Genomic DNA, 18545 nt, shown 5'->3' on the forward strand with positions numbered 1-18545 from the left:
TCAAGGAATTTACTTACACTTTTTTTTTTTTTTACTTTTTCGTCAAAAAATTATTTATCCTTTTTACATAAAAATATCAATCCACTCTTTAACCCATCGAATTTGAGAGATTAAATTAAAATAATTCCATTATTTTTTTCATAAAATTTCAATCCATCGTCAATTGATTTGATTTAAGAGATTAAGAATAAGTGATATGTTAATTTGTTTTTTCTTTAATTATTTCAACAAAAGATAAATATACTGTGTATAATTCAAACTCTAACACATTAATTTTAGTATTTTTTTGTCCTGAAATCATCCTACAAATATGCATTTTTTTTATTGTTTTAAACCATTATTTATACTTTTATTTTTTAATTTTAGTTATTTTATATTTAATAAAAATATTATTTAAATATTTTAATAACAAAATTTAAATAATATAAAAGAGATAATCAATTTTCGCATAAAACACATTTTATCAATTCTTTCAGAAAATGACATTCAAGTAATAAAAAAAATTAAAAATGAAAATATATATAAATTCCAACAAAATTAAAAATAAAAACATTATTTCATTTTTATTGTGCACTGCTTTTGCTGACTTTGTTATGACTTTGTGCACAATTTATTTACATATAGTGCACTCATAATCTTTTATCATTTTTCTAAATTAAAAAAGTATTAAGACATGATAATAAATACTTATTTTTTTATGTACCAAGAAAATGTATATATGCTTACCCTTTAAATATGGAAAACAATATAATAGATACATATTACAATTAATAATTATATAAATATTATATTGAGACTTATATAAATATGTTTTACTAATAATTTATATATGATTTTAGTGATGTGAAAAAAAATCAATAATATACATTTGCTTGTATATATAATCAAATATGAGATGGATTAAAATTAGAAAAATAATATTCATATCGAGTTTGAATTTTATGTTTTGAAAATATAAATAAATTAATAATTATAATTTTATAATAATAATATTTATAAATTTTAAAATATTATATTTGAAATAATTAAATTTTAAATATTTTATAAGATCTTTGAATTTTCTAAAATATAAATGATCAATAAAAATCTTTTATTTAAGTTATTAATTAATATATATAAATTAAATAGATTTAAATAACATTTGAATAATCTATATGACATATAAAAGTGAAAAGGGGAACATTAGGATAGATAAAAATACTCTTCATTATTTATATTAATTACAAAATACCACTAAAAACCTTTTTGGCGACAGACATGTTCGCCGCTAATAATACTGTTTTGCGACAATTTGTCACTAATCCATACTTATATGTCACTAATAGCAATAGTCACGAAAGAGCCATCGCTAATATATTTAGCGAGAGATGATTCGTAGCTAATAATTCTCTTTGGCGACAACCAGTCTTATATTATTCAATTTCAACTAGTCTAATTTTGTTTGCTAGGTTTTAGTGATGAGAGTTTTAGCGACAAAATAAGTCTGCAAAGAAACTCAAATTATAATATTATTATTACTAATATAAATTAAAATTTTAATAGTAATTTTACTTATATTAGAAATCCTATTGTAAATTATAAATTATGATTTAAAGTATATTAATTTTATAATCTAAATCTTATAATTATTATTAATTCATTAATTATTATTTAATTTATTATAAATAAAAATTAATAAGAAAACTTTAAACACCAAATCTATTTTCACATATTTATTTTTTAATTATTTTAAATATTTATAAACTCAAGATATTAACTTAAAAACCACAATTTTAATAAAATAATCATATTTTTAGATATAATATTAGGAACTTAATATAATTCTCGAGTATTAGTATTTACTTGAGACTATATATATATATATATATTGTCGGGTTTATACGAGAATTTGACTAATAAAATTATATAAATATGATGAACTAAAATTAAAAATAGCGTAACATTCTATTTATCAATGTTACCTTATTTGACAAAAAAAAAAATAATTCCAAAAGCCAAAGGAAATATCTTCATATGAGCAAATCCACAATACAAATGATGAGCACAGTGCACATTGCCACATTCAAAGAATAATAATAAGGCAGAATCTAGGGCATGTTGTTAAAACAAATTAATAATAATTACATAAATATTAAATTGATAGAGATATATAATTGAAAACTAATATATATATATATATATATATATATATATATATATATATATATTAGAACCAAAGAGAAATATTATACTTAAAAATATACATATAACTTTATTTAAAATCAACAAACTAAATGTATAAAAATAATAAAAAAATACATTACAAACTATATTATACTTAAAAATATACATATAACTTTATTTAAAATCAACAAACTAAATGTATAAAAATAATAAAAAAATACATTACAAACTATATTATACTTAAAAAAATACATATAACTTTATTTAAAATCAACAAACTAAATGTATAAAAATAATAAAAAAAATACATTACAAACTATATTATACTTAAAAAAAAATAAATATAATTTTATTTAAAATCAACAAACTAAATGTATAAAAATAATAAAAAAATACATTACAAACTAACTTCAATTATGATTAAAATACAGTTATAGTATTATATTAATTATTAAAAATTAATATATTATGATAATATTATATTATATAAAAAAAGTTTTTTAATAAAAAAAATTAAATTACAATTATGAGTTTTAATTATAATAACAATTATCCTATTACAACTAAAATTCTAAATTTTAATAAATATGGATGATAAGACAAATTATATAAAAAATTTTAAAATGCTATTGTTTGTGAGCCACTTAAGCGGTGCTACTCCCGAGCGCGCATCTTCGGCATTGTTTCCGTGAAGCCAACAAGGCAGCAGATTGTCTCGCTAATCTTTGCTTTCCAGTCCTCCCAGTGAAGTGGCTTCGCATCTTGCCTGGGACATGCAAGGATCTTTTGCCCGAGGGTGGTTCTTGTTGCTCATGGTATTACATTTAATAAAAATAAAAAATTTGTTCTCTTGTTGCAACTCTAAAAATTTTGAAGAGAAAGAAACTTCTATATTATAAGTTACTTTAATTTAGTGAGATCGGTTTTATTGGATTCACCTTCAAAGTTATGAAATTGAATTATATCAAATTAGGCTAATTTGTTACTTAGACATTTGCATGTTATTTCTTATTTTCCTTTGAACACAGATATGGAAAGGGAGCTTGATCATTTGGTATGCTCATTCATGTAACTCCTAAATTGGGTTGGCGTATGCAATTAAATATCTTGCAATTGTTTAGTGATTGTTAGTCCTAGAGTTTATAATATGAATCATTTGCTCTTCCTATCAATTTATGCAATTGGGTCATACCACAGATAAAGTTTCTGGAAGCTGCTGTTACTTAAAAGAAGAAGATTGGATTCAAAGGTATAATTATGCTTGTTTCATAAAACTAGCGTTATTCTTGAGTAGTGTGAATTTGAGTAATTTATTTTTCAACTTTCTTCTTTCTTTCTTAATTAATGGAAACTTTTTTTTTTTTCATTTCGCTAAAATTCTAAAAGAAATTGAAGCTATTTCCTTCCGATTTGGGAATTAATATTTCATTTTTTGGTTAAATAAGAAAGCGTTGATAAATAGAATGTGACACTATTTTCAATTTTAGTTCATTAAAATTGTATGATTTTATTAGTGAAAATCTTGTACAAACCCAACATCAAATACATTAGCTCGTGTAAATATTATTACTTGGAGTGAAGTAAGGAATTTGTGTCAGTGAAATGAAAGAAAATTATTTTACTTAATTTAAAAAAAATTGTATAATAATAAACTATCTATTAAGAGAAAAAAAAATAATGTTTGTAATTTTTTAATATATTACAATAATTTTAATAAAAAAATAATTTTATGAAATAATAAATTTTCATTACAAATCTTAAATTTATAATTGTAATTGATGAGTTTTCATTTTCTGCAAGGAGTCACATAATCTCTTAATCATCAATATTATCAAAAGCATCTTTTCTATATATATAATCAACAATTGATCTCCCATTCAATTCCACAATTGAATTTTCACTATTTTCATTTCACTATTTTCATTGTATAAAATCCTTGTAAGTTGTAATATAAGAGATGGAAGGGGTAAATGATGATTCTGTAAATATGAAATAGAGACGAGATGACAGTTAAATAGAAAAGGAAGAGTTAGAGAGAAAAAGAGATGATTGTGTTTTTTAGAGTTTTAAAAGATAGGTTTTATTATTTATTTTTAAAAAATAAAATATTTATAGTAAAGTGTCAAATAAGTTTAAATTTATTAAATATAATAATAATTCAAAGATTTTAAAGGGATCAAAAAATTGTTTTAGTGGTGCCATATAAATAATTTAATATATACTCTTATAATAATATTAGACTATAAGAGTATTTTTATCATTAATTAAGCAAAATCTGTGCAGGAAATTAATTTCTCTGCGAAGAATTGATAATGCCACCCATCGAATGATCAAAGCCAAACTCCCCTTCAGCATTTCGATACCAAAGTAGGAAATTGAAGTTACTATGTATGGAATTCAAACTTTGATGTAAATAAGAACATAAAAATGTTGGAATTCTTGAAATCAATCATAACTTATGTTCACATAAAGATTATGGAGTTCAATTGAATTTTAAGTTCGAAGTGCATTGAAAGCATATTACACGCCTACTGAAGGCATTGAGTTATGATGAATCAGAATTTGCAATTGTTGTGTTGTGCAAAATCCACTAAATAGAAAATCATAATGTGAGGTCTCCACTAAATAGAATGGTTCAATTCCATTTTTGTAGTGGGTAGAAACAGGTAATATAGAGTTAAAAAAATTAATGTATGTCTACACATACATTAACATAAGAGAAATAGAAGTAAAGAATGAGAATAAAGATCACAGATAAGATAGATGTAGTTATTTATAGAAGATTCCAATTACATAGTTGAAATTCAAATTTAGAAGAAAATACTATTTCCCCTTCCATCAAAGGGAAATATTGTCGATATTATTCTTACTTCTTATTTTTGAGATAATTGTCGATATTATTCTTTATTTTTTAAATAGTAGTTACCCAGCTAAGCAGTAGAGCCTCAATAGGGCACAATTCGCTTGAATTCCTCGACCTTCACATAAATAATAGTTTCATAAACTTCGATAAGACCGTCGTTACTCACTTCCAAAGTAAGACGGTAGTTGGTTCCATCCACCACCTGCTTTTCTGCTTTCAGGACTTTCAGAAGCGCCAGATGCATTCCCTATTCAAAGTTAATACCATGTATTTTCAAAGAACAAAAAATTGAAAGCTAAAAAATTAAATTAAAAAGATACTAAATTTCATTTTTTTCAAAATAAATATGTAAGCAAATCAAAATTCCGAGAAACAAAAATATTTAAAAAAAAATGAAGAAATGAAATGCGCAATTAAAAGAAAATATTTTAAACTGGAAATCCATCATCCTCATCCTCAAAGTCAAATTGAATGAAATTTAGATCTTAAACTGGATTTAGAACCTTTTCATCGTTGTAATCATAGACAACGAAGTGAGCGAGGCTTTGGATCTTAGGGCTGTTGGGATCCACGGGTTCATATTCTCCAAATCCTGCCATTTCCTTGGAAAATTTAATTGTAGAAGATAAGCTGCAGTTATTGTTATATGGAACGCCAAGAAATATATGTAGATACTTATAGATGGAACCAAATCGCACTTTTTCAATTTCGCCGTCTCGAGATATGGAGATTGGAGACGTCCTGCGTGAACTCCACGCCTTGTCTGGGGAAGACAAACGTGGACCAAACCAAAACGGTTGAGTATGAGAAATTTTACTATTTTTTAAGAAAAAGGTTTTAAATCCTTTTGCAATTTTCCGATACCCAATTCAATTAAATTATAGTATAACATAGTAACAGGTTTACCACACTAAAATGGGAGTTAATTGACTTTTTTTTCTTAAATTATTCATATATATTAATATATTTATTTAAATTAATCTTCATAAATTCATATATTAAATTATCTTTTTAAATGGATGATGTATTTTTACTAATAAGAAATAAATTAATCCTGAATTTTTTTTACATCTGTCGTTTGCATAACGATTTTGGGTAATATTATAATCTATACTATAAATAACATAGGAAGGAGAAAAATACACATAATGATTTATATTATTTATGAAAATATCAATGGAATGTATCTATATCGACAGAAGTATGTATTTGTCACTAAGTAATATACATAGCGACAAAACTCCATTGCCAATTAAATTAATTTGTCGCTAATTACTTTCAGTGACAATGTATCGGTCACTAGTATTTTTATCGATTAAAAGCTATTCTACACAAATTCATCACTAATAATTTTTAATGACGACTTATTCATTATTAAATCTAAAAATACTTTTGATTTCTAATATTATTATAATTAATATAAATTAAAATTTTTGTATTATTTTAATAATAAATCTACTTGCATAAAAAAATTTATTATAATTCTATATTCTTAATTCTATAAATATTATTAATTTATTAAAATTTGCTTATTTTATTATAGTAAAATTAATAAACAACCTTAAACACCGAAATTTACTTCCACTCATTTATTTTTTTAATTGTTCTAAATATTTATAATATTAAATTATAAAATTATAATTAAAAAATTAAAATTTTAATTAACATAATTGTAAAATTATTATTAAAAATTAACTATTAAATTAAATAAAATATTTATGTTTATATCACTAGATATGAAATAGTAATTTTATTTAATGACAAATATTTTATTTATTATAAATAGATTTAAAAAAAATCCTAATAACAAATAAACTTTTAGATTATAAACTTTTACATTTAAACATTCTATTTTTGTGTAATAAGACCTAAGTCTAATTAACTTTGACGTGTAATATGATTTTTTTCTTTTTTTTCTATATTTTTGTATGTCTTTTTTTTCTTTATTGAGCAAAATCTATTTATAAATCTTTAAATGTTTTGAGTTTTTTGTATGCTACAAGTATTATTCTTACGAGAAAATTTTATGAGAAATTTTACTATTTTTTCAGCAAAAAATTTTAAATACTTTTTCAATTTTTATTTTCCTTTCTTGCCATGGGCTCTTTCCTTACTAGAATAAATTTCATTAATTATTCCTAAACTTTAAGAGTTATAATAGAATCGTTTCTAAACTTAAAAATGTAATATAAAACTTTTTAAAATTTGAAATTTTACACAGTAAATTCTTTTGAACTCTCAATAGTCGATTTATACAATTTAGAGTAGTAGATTGTCTATATCAACATGTTTCTTTATACTTATAAATAGACTATGAGGGTTAGAACACTTTTACTGTGAAAAATTTTAAAATTTATAGGTTTTATGTTATATTTTTAAACTCATAAACATATTTGTTACAACTCTTGAAATTTATCCCTCTAAGTAGAAAAGGTATCGATTCAGATACTTTCAATACTCAATTCAATTCAATTATAATATAACACAATGGCTGGTTTGCCACACTAAAAAGGGGTTAATATATATATATATATATATATATATATATATATATATATATATATATATATATATATTGACCCTCATAAATTTTAAATGGATCAATAGGAAGTAAATTGATCCCATTTTTTTTTAAACCGCCATTGGTATAATGGTTTTGGGTAATATTATAATCTATACTATATATAAATATAAGAATGGAAGGCTTTGTTAAAAATGCCCTTTATGATTTATATTAATTATGAAAATACCAATAAAAATATATCTATAGTGACATATGTATGTATTTATCACTAACAATATATATTAGTGACGAAACTCCGTCGTTGATTCAAATTAATTCATTGCTAATTACTTTCAATGACAATGTATTCGTCGCTAATACTTTCATTAATTTAGAGCTATTCTATGCAAAATTGTCACTAATAATTTTTAGTGACGACATGTTTGTCACTAAATTTGTAAATAATTTTAATTCTAATATTGCAATAATTAATATAAATTAAAATTTGATATTATTTTAATAGTAATTATATTTATACAAAAAATTCTATTATAATTCGATATTCCTAATTTTATAAATATTATTAATTTATTAAAATTATTTATTTTATTATAATAAAATTAATAAACAATCTTAACACCAAATCTCACTTCTACTCATTTATTTTTTTAATTGGTCTAAATATTTATGAATTCATAAAATTAAATCATAAAATTATAATTAAAAATTAAATATTTAATTAACATAATTATAGAATTATTATTAAAAATTAACTATTAAATTAAATAAAAAAATTGTATTTATATCATTGTATATGAAATACTAATTCTATTTAATGATAAATATTTTATTTATTTTAAATTTATAAGTTTTTTAAGAAATACTAATAATTATAAACTTTTACATTTATACACTTTATTTTTATGTAATAAAACCAAAGCCTAATCGACTACATATAATATGATTTTTTTTTTCTTTCGTCATTACATTTTTGTGTCTTTTTTAATGAGTAAAATCTATTTATTAGTCTTTAAATTTTTTAAGTTTTTATATGTCACAAGTATTATTCTGATGAGAGTAGTTATAAGTGAATTTAATTATTAGAATTTTGTTATTATTACCAATATCAAATGAAATTAGGGATGAGAGTATACTCGTGAAAAGCACCTTATTCAAATTCAATTCCAAATCCAATAATATTCTCGATACCTGATCTTCTCCCAATTAACTCAATTGAAATTTATCCTTAACTATTTGAAGCCATCTCAAACCTGATTAATTATTAATACCTGAAAAATATCCGAAATCGTTTAATTTTATAAAATTTTAATTAATAATTTATAGAAAATTTTTTATTAATAATTAATATTTTAAAATTTTAATAATTTTATATAATATTTAAATTATATTTATTTAAAATATAATACATAAAAATTTATAAATATTATTATAAGAAATATGTTTTATATTTAATTAATTATTTATATAAACGAGTTAGTAATTGATATTCAATATGCAAAACTTGAATCCAACCTGATCCCGACATGGGTATTATTTCTCAAACCAAATCCATCCCAAATCCTATTATATATTACTCAAACCCATCATATCAGGGTTCAGTCTGTAACGCCCTAAATTTTTAAATAACTATTTTATGTATAATTATATAATTTTTGCCTATTTTGGAGAGACCAGGAGGGGCCATATGATGTTGAGGAGATATTGATTGAGGTGTATGATTTAGAAGTGTTATTTGAGCTTTTTTGCAGGTTGGGTAAGTCCTAAGTACAGGAAAAATTCTACCAAAATTTTGGCAAGACCTAGATTGTCTCTGACTCTTTCAAAGTTTTGTTTTAAGTACATATTAATTAGTTTATAATGTAATTGTTTTAGTGAGCTGGGCTAGCCTTCCTCCTCCGCCCAATCGCCGTAGTGACCTTTAGTTAAGTTGTGAGTAGATTTTGATTTTATTTATAATTTTAATATTATTATATTCAAAGCATGTTCATACATCACTTATACATATATGTATATAATAAATATTAGGCACGCTTTATATTGCATTTGTTCTTGATGATATTGCTATGATTGTTGTTTTATAGCGATCTAGAACTGCGTGTGTGAGTAAGTATGTATGTGGTGTGTATATGGATATGGGTAGGACGGGTAGACGCGGTTGGAGCTTGACTCGCTGGGACCCGATCCTTATTATGGATAAGTCAGGGTAGGCACGGCTTTGAGTTGATCTTGCTGGCCCCCACATCCGGATTTTAAGAGAAAGTCCAGCTTTAAGTTGATATCGATGGCAGAGGTTAGAACTAAAAGAGCTGTATAGGGGATTAGCTCCCATATATATATGTGTGTAAGTATAGATGTGACACACGGATGTGTGAGTGCTCCAAATTGCCTTTGATGTGATTATAACTTGATTTGTTTGAAATATGTAAAGATGATGCATTTCACTCTTATGATACACTAGACATAGATAGTTATAAAAATTGTAAGTTAAATCAATATCTTACTCTATGAGTCAGATGCTCACTCCTGTTCACTCATTTTTTCAGGTTATAGGAGAGCTTACTCTTGTGTTTAACCTGCTTCCTACCTCGCAGGTCTATTAGTTGTTATTTCCATACTTTGCATTATTAAATTTGAATTCTAGATCTCTGTATGTGTAGAATAATTTTATTTAGCTTGGGACTGTATGATTAATTATTTTGAGGTTGTAAACTTATTAATCTATGTATGTGTAAATGTGTGAATGGATGGCTTGTTAGATGAGGGGGTTGGACTCCTATTGATTTCATATTGATTTATTAATGATTGTGAGGGTGAGTTGAGCTCCCCATACATATGTATATTGTGATCACAAGTCGGGTGAGCTAAAAACTCCTTGTTGGATAGTCTAGTTTATGATCGAACTCTGTCCGGTTAATTTCTTGAAAATGGGCTTGTATATGGGCTTCAAGGTTGGGCTAATGAATAGTTAGGCTTACTAAGGGTTTTGGGGGTCTTATGCTGACCCAAGTCCTAGTGCCAATTAGGCCTATGGGTTCGGGTCGTGACAATAATAGTATCAGAGCTTAGGCTCTAGATTCACGGAAAGAGTATAATTGGGAGTGTAAAAGGAGTCTTGTTAGAAGGTCACATGCGGAGTATAAGATCCTGTTTCATCTTCTTCTATAACTCCTTGTTTCTAGCTTCTGCGTTATACCTCGAGTAATATAAGAGTGCTCCGATTAGTGTCTTGATTTTCATGGAGTACATAGAGATGTGAAATAGAGTTTGTAGATGTGTTGAGGTCTGCCATGGGAATACGTACTCTAAAAAAATACTATGTTTTTATCAGTATACTCTAAAAAAATCTAGTATGTGGGACATATTATAGTAACTATGCAATGTTCTTGATATTTATGTTATAAGCTGCAGATTACAATATTGACATGAGATTATTATATAGAGCTTCATGCTTTCCCGTGGTGCACCTGGGTAAGGGTGTTTGCAGACTATCTCTGTTTTAGTATAGTTATGCCAGAATAGAGTTCTATTTCTGCAGAAGAGTTTAGAACTCTTAGTTAGAAGTTTAAAACCCTTGAGCTAGAACATCGAAGGTCACAGTTGGATGGTAACTAGAGTCAATGACTCATTTATTCTAACTTGAGCGCAGAATTATGGCATAAGTGGTACGAGACTAGAGGTTTTTAGTATGGTTATAGTGTAATGATGACACCTACTTAGTGGGATCCTTTAGTCTTCGATATGAGATCGTTGGCAGTATTGGTGTGTACTGTAGACGTATTGCCTAAAGTTTAATGAAGATAGCACCTCTTTTGTGTGACAGTGGAGCAAAAGTACGATTCTACTCCCTAAAAGAGACTGGAGGTTATGAATAATATTCGTAGCCTACAAAGTGGTATTCTAGGAAAGTTTACAATATAAAAAGAGAGCAAATAGCCTTGTATGGTTATGGTAATGCGATTGAGGTAATACCTCTCTTACAGTCAGTTATGCTATAGAGAATGGTAATGTCTTCTCAGCAGAGACAGAAGAGTACCATTAGTATATTGATCTATGGAATGATGTCCTAAATGGGACTATAGTATGATAGAAAATTATGATTCAAGTACCCCCCTTAGGGAGAGTATAATTTTCATTGTAAGAATCATAAGAGATTAGATCATGATAGATGCAAGGCTTTGGAGTAGTAAGGGAAAAAGGGGATCCTGTAGATTCACTCCTTGAGGTATTAGGGGTAGTTTGTAGCTAAGCAGAAGAAAGGACAATGACTGCAAGTCAACGAGAATAAGTCATAGAATGTGAGTACATAAAAGGAATTATAGAAATAAAAATTTGGATAGTTGATTTCAGATGTAATGGGAGAGAAATTCGAATGGCAGTGAAAGTGCTAATCAGAGTAGTCGAAAGACCAATTTTGCATAGTACAAAGGTGAAGATGACCTAGCTGAGACACTGAAAGTACTGTTATCTAGCATAGTTATTAAGTCAAGAAGAAGAATGGAACTAGGAAATAAAGTAATTAAGGTTCTATTTTGGGTAAGATAAAAGAGATGAATTAAAGAGCTAATCGAATAGCCATGAAAATGATAAGATTAGGAAGATCAAAGTGAGATATAAAATACATAAAGTGCTATCCTAAGCAAGGTAAATAGGATGAACTAAAATCAATATCAGAAAGCCCAGAACGAGATTACATGAGTGAGGATAGTTGTCAAGATATAGATCTAGAAATGTAGGATTTAGAGCCGGTCATAGTTGGGGCAGTGTTAGAAGCCAAAATATGGAGTTTAGAGTTGCAGGATATGGATCAAACTTTATCTATTCCTATTCCCAAGATGGAGTAGGTAGCACTAGAATAAGATCCATTTAAACTTCTAATAGTGTGAGGAAAGTTAGTTAAGGGATGCAACCAGAGCAAGTAAAAGATATAGAATGTCCAATGGTGTCTTAAATGATCCCATCAGGCAAAGGAGTGAACTAATAAGTAGTAAGTTAAATAAAAGTAAACCTAATGGTTCAAATTGGCATGACGAAAAAAAAAGATGGTGGAAAATGGCACATAGGCTTAGGTCTTGAGAAGAGATAGTGAGATAGCATTTATGGGTTCTACGATCAAGGGTTAGGTAAGCATTTTTAGTATGACCAATAGGTTCACCTTATGAGGAAACATCAATGAAAATAAGTGATAGAACGATAGTAGGAGATAGAGCCAGAAGAGATACGTATGAGTGATAGTCACAAGTTACTGAGAAGTACTAGGATAAGAGTTATGGCAGTAAGTATGATTGGAATCAATTCTGGAAGAGTCTGTTAGTGAGAGTTATCTTCTAAAATGTAGTAAGATGTAAGGATGCAAAAGAACAAGGGTAGGCATAAAAGATAGAAATGGAGTAGAAGTAAAGATAGTAAATCTTAAGACGATAAAATTAAAAAAAAAAAGAGACATGGATTAAACATTATTATACAAAATCATATGTAGTTGACTGTAGGAGGATATTTCTCCTTCTCTTCAAGTTTAGCTTATGCTTTTGGCTCTAGAGAGTTATGTAAAGAATGGATACTAGGTTAAGATGACCTAGTTATTTGAGATTTTAATAGGCACCAGTTCATACACAATCTTCTGATATAAGAATGACGCTAAGTGCATACCTCATGTCAAGGATGGATGGACGATTAGGGTAATGACAATAGTTAGATCAAGTTAGTTACCAGGGCTTATAGTCCTTCTGAACTATAAGCTGGAGGGAGTTTTCTCACTGCTATGACAGTTTAGGTGTAACTTATAGGTTCAAAGATACCTATCTAACCATGAAGGGCAATTCCTTGCAAAGGATAGTAGAGGACAATAATGTTTTGATGGTCATGTTAGGAAGGAGGAACAGGAAGAATCATCCATGGTGAATGGTCTGTGTTTCATAAAATGAGTAGTAAGTTAGTACTATAGTATGATACTATACGATCGATGTGTTCGTGAAAACAAATCACAAAGTTAAGATTAAGAAATAATAAAAAGGTGTATTTTTATATTCCTAGAGTAGAAGAGTTTAGCTTTGATGGTGACAGAGTATAGTTCCATACAACTTAGTGTCAGCCATTAGCGCCAGAAAAATGTTGAGGCGTGGATGTTAGGGGTATTTGGCACTAGTGAGGGATACATTTGTTGAAGGTAATGATGTGGAGAATGTACTTATTGTCAAAGAATTTGTAAATGTGTTTCCTGAGCAGCTTCCAGGATTACCATTAGATAGGGAGAGAGTTTTGCATAGATATTATGCCAGGTACAAATTCCATTTCTATGCCACCTTACAGGATGACACTAGCAAAGCTAAAGGAACTGAAGGAGCAATAACAAGAGCTGCAGGATAAGGGTTTCATCCAGCCAAGCACTTCACCTTGGGGTGCTCCTGTTCTGTTTGTAAGGAAGAAGGATGGAACTTTAAGATTGTGTATTGATTATAGACAATTGAACAAAGTGACTATTAGGAGCAAATATCTACTTCTTAGAATTGATGACCTGTTTGATCAGCTACAAGGAGCAAGGTACTTTTCAAAAATAGACTTGCGATCAAGTTATCACCTGTTAAGGATCATAAGTGAGGATGTACCAATGACAACATTCAGGACTAGGTATGTTTATTATGAGTTCTTGGTGATGTCTTTTGGATTCACTAATGCACTAGCGGCCTTTATAAACTTAATGAATATGGTGTTTAGGCCATTCCCGAAAAGCTTTGTCATTATATTCATAGATGACATTTTTGTGTATTCTCGAATTGAGGAAGAGCATGTATGGCATTCGAGGATGGTGTTACAGACATTGAGGGAGCATTAACTGTATGCAAAATTTTAAAAGTGTGAGTTCTGGCTGGAGAGCATCTTATTCTTGGGATATGTTGTAACGATCGGGCTCCAACCACTAGAGGAATTGTCCGCTTTGGCCATAAGCCCCACGGTTTTGTCCCATAGGTGGAATGGAGAACTTCCCAGGAGGTCACCCATCCTAGGATTTCTCTCAAGCCAGCACGCTTAACCCTGGAGTTCTTCCAACTCTCCCGGCCATTCCACCAAAAGACGCCTCTAGTGATTAGTTCCCCCATTTTATATATCATTACTTTTTGAACCCAAGACCAACTCCGTGCTTTGCCGATGTGGGATTTGCCTAAGGGACCTTTCTTCCCCCCTTTCGGGACTCAGCATCCTCGCTGAGGTTTGCCCCACCATCGCTCAAGAGGACACGCGAGCGGCTCTGATACCAATTGTACATGTCACACCTTACCCCTCTGTAAGGCATAACATGATCCCGTAGAATACTTAATGAACTACCGAACTTCATCTACCGATAACTCATTAAGCACCCTACAAGGGATTTTAAAATAATTTATTACTTTTGGTAAGTGGTGAGCATTTCTAATAAGTATTTAAAACATGTAATTAAGTAAAAAGCTAGTTGGAAATTTTGGCCCATTTTAAATTTTATAAAAATTTTGACAGAGTTTCCTCTGTATTTTGAGAAAACCGTTCTTCAAATACCTGTAAAAACCACTTCTAAAAATTTTTCTCAACCACAACTTCAATTTCACAATCAAACTCTATCAATTTCAACAATTCCACAATCATTTCATTTGAGACAAAACAATTTATATACATCCTTACAAAATTCACATCAAAAGAAATACAAACTAAATTTTATTACAAACTTCATACAAATTTTGTACAAGCTTTTCAAGACCCATTTACATGTCCATACCTTTATATGCAATACATACATCAAAATAAATATTTACAGTCAGGGTATAAATTATACCCGAAGACTTCAAGATGATAGCTCCTCACACCTCAAGACTCGATCATTTGCTCTTCTAGTCTCTGTATCATGATGAATAGAAGCTATCGCTGAGTACTAGGACTCAATGGTACACAACATACTAAAATAATCTTTATGCAAAAATAAAATCACATTTATTCAAAAATTTGACTAAACATGAGCATTAAACACAAAACATGAATTATGAGATTTTAATGCAAACCAAGTTCATTTCCAAGTATCAAAACACATTTTATAAAACCCACAGTTAGATCATGCCATTCGAAACAAATAGAATCTCAATAGCCAGAGGCTAAAGAGAAATCATATCACAAGGCTAGCTAGCTCAAATATATGGATATCCATTCACATCCTCTTCTACTGGCACACCTCAACACTTCTCCAGAGAAGGAATCAAAATTCGAAACTAATTACCCCCACTAGTCGTGCTAGTGAGGTGTTCAATATATATGGTCATGACATTGTGGTTTCAAAACTTATCTTAACAATTTGTTAAACATTGTCATTTCACAATAACTTCCAACAATTTAAGTCAAAACATTATAACTAATGTCACAAATAAATTCTCAATAATTTAAAGCAAATGTAAAATACATATTTCATTCACTTTATCAATACATTTTAAAGCATAATGATGTTGTGCACAAACCTCAAATGAGTCGCCTTTTGGCCTTAACTCGACTCCTCGGGTTCTGTCCTGGTATTCTTTTCCACTGAAATACACAATTTTATAGTGTTTCAGTATCATAATTTAACATAAATCCAAAAATAAATTTAACTTCACTTATGCCTAGCTCTAACGTGCTAATTTCGACGTTCTTGAAATTTTGTGTTTCGGGTTACTATTCACTGCACTATTCAAGTCAAATAGTTGACTTTCTAAGGCTTAATAGGTATGGGAACTCCAACTTCACTCACATACCACATTTTGGTCATTAAACTTGTTGGTTTTGGTCGTTTTCTCAAAGCTTAGGTCATTTTGGCAAAATTGCCAATTTTCGGTTTTGGAGTTTTAAGTTGCACTATTCCATTGGTCAATCTACTGTTGGAATTTGACAAAACTTCCTCCATAGAAAATGTTCCTTATTGTCTTAAGTGTATTCTCATTTTTGGATCACCTCAATCGGAGTTTTGTAGAGAGAGTTATAACCCTTCAAACATTACTGCTCAATAGAAATTCTGCAGAGTTGCAGGTTTGGTAACTCAACTTTGCTCAATAATTTGAATGGGTTAATGGCATAATTTGGGGTGGTGTTCTTCATAACAGTTTTAGATATATACCTTATCTAATTGCTGGTAAAATTTCAGGTCAATTTGACCTTCCTAGCTCGAGTTATGACCAAATGAACAGTTACTGTTCATTTGGTCAGTTTGGTGCAGTGGCAGCCTGCTCTCATTTCACTTTGGTCAATTTGTTCACTCAGTTTTGGTCAGTTTTTGGGCATAGTTCCTTAATGAAAATTGTGCTCTTTTATGTCTATTTTCATCCCCAATTTGTGGCATATCAATTGGACTTGTAAAATTTGAGTTTTGGTCCTTCAAAGTGGGTTTGGTCATGCTGCCAGCAGCATGACCATTGGACCTACGAATTTGGTTTTCATTCCAACAATTCCCACACATCTCTTTTGGTCATTATTGACCATTTTTCAGTCCACAATTGGTCAAAGATATCATTTATGCATTTCTCCAAAATTTTCCTGAAACCCTAGGCCTCCAAACCCTAATTCACTTAATTATTGTAATTAATCACACTTAATGGTTTTAATGCTAATCATTCAACACCAATAAGCTCACATACACCTTTAAATTCACCAAGTTCATGCATACACATCCTCAAACCCTAGTTGACTAAAATTTAGGTTTGGTCCTTCAACAATTTATTTCATTTCATTTTTCCACAATTTCTAGTGTAATTCAACTATTTAATTATGAATTTAAACATAATATTAAAAACTAACCACTAACCTCTTTTGTTGAATTTCTCCCTCTTCAAATCTTCTTTCTTTCCTCCTCTTTTTGTTGTCAAGATGCTTGTCAAAGTCCAAGAACAAGACTTACTTAAAGGAGTTAGGGAGTTTATAAAATAAAAGATTTTGAAAGCTTGAGATGGGTGTTAATGGTGGAAAGGGAAATGAGAGAAATGAGGGAGAAGGAGTGACGGGAATGAAGTAATCAAAATTTTTTTTTTCTTTTCTTTTATCTATTTTGCTTATGGAAGACCACAAAAACTTAATTTAATAAATATTTAATTAATTCCTTTTATGGCATCATGCATGATGTCATGCATGATGTTATCACCTTTTTGCTTTTTGATTTTCCACTCTCTCTTTTTTTTTTCTATTTTTTTATTAGTTCTTTAATTTAATTCTCGACTCTGAAATTTTCTTTTCTTCGATTTTATTTGACAGTTAGGTCAGGAGTCAACTCTCGGGGTCAATTGACCAAATTGCCCATCGCCGGTTCATCCAGGTTTGCAAATAATTCTATATTTCTTCCGGCTCTCTGACCTAATTATTTGACTGGCTTAACAGTTCTTTTTCGTGATTTTCTCTTTTCCACTGTGTCCATAAGGGTCTTAAGGACCGCAGCGTCACTTTTTACGGTTGGAAATTTGAGTTTAAAATGACTTCGCAGTCATTCCCGAGGAGGTCACTCATCGCTGTGACTCTCGGCTCGTTTAACTTCTTATGTTCTGTTTTTCTTATTTATAGTTAACTAATTAAACATTACTAATTATTTGTGTTTATGGCTTCTTAAGTTGTCTTAAGTGTGGCTCTAATCTCCTTAATTGTCCGGACCGACACCGGTCACCGGAACAGTGAAATCTACCAGGCTATGCAAACGGGGGTGTTACATATGTGGTCTTTAGTAAAGGTATTTGGGTGGACCCTAAGAAAATCGAAGTAGTAACTGATTGGCTTAGGCCTACTATAGTCACTGAGGTGTGAAGTTTTCTGGGCCTAGCAGGTTACTATAGGCATTTTATGTAGAATTTCTCCATAATAGTAGCTCCTCTAACACGGTTGACTCGAAAGAATGTCCCATTCTTCTGGTCAAATGAATGTGAGGCAAGCTTCCAGAAACTTAAGGACTGTTTAACTACAGTTCCTGTGTTCACCTTGCTGGTGAGTGGAGAAAGGTATAAGTGTACTGTGATGTTTTTAAAGTTGGGT

The 18545-nt window shown here is 28.9% G+C and overlaps 1 protein-coding gene across 1 annotated transcript; it reads right to left on the minus strand.

Moving 5' to 3' along the window:
- Positions 1-4911: 4911 nt before the first annotated feature.
- Positions 4912-5687, minus strand: LOC110639590 (cysteine proteinase inhibitor 3-like). Its single transcript, XM_021790606.2, has 2 exons — positions 5530-5687; positions 4912-5273 (listed from the first exon to the last, which is right to left on the minus strand). The coding sequence occupies exons 1-2, from the start codon at positions 5623-5625 to the stop codon at positions 5109-5111; spliced, it is 261 nt and encodes an 86-aa protein (XP_021646298.2). The 5' UTR covers positions 5626-5687; the 3' UTR covers positions 4912-5108.
- Positions 5688-18545: the final 12858 nt, after the last annotated feature.

This window comes from Hevea brasiliensis, unplaced genomic scaffold (assembly GCF_030052815.1).
Source record: "Hevea brasiliensis isolate MT/VB/25A 57/8 unplaced genomic scaffold, ASM3005281v1 Scaf114, whole genome shotgun sequence".
Lineage (NCBI taxonomy): Eukaryota > Viridiplantae > Streptophyta > Magnoliopsida > Malpighiales > Euphorbiaceae > Hevea > Hevea brasiliensis.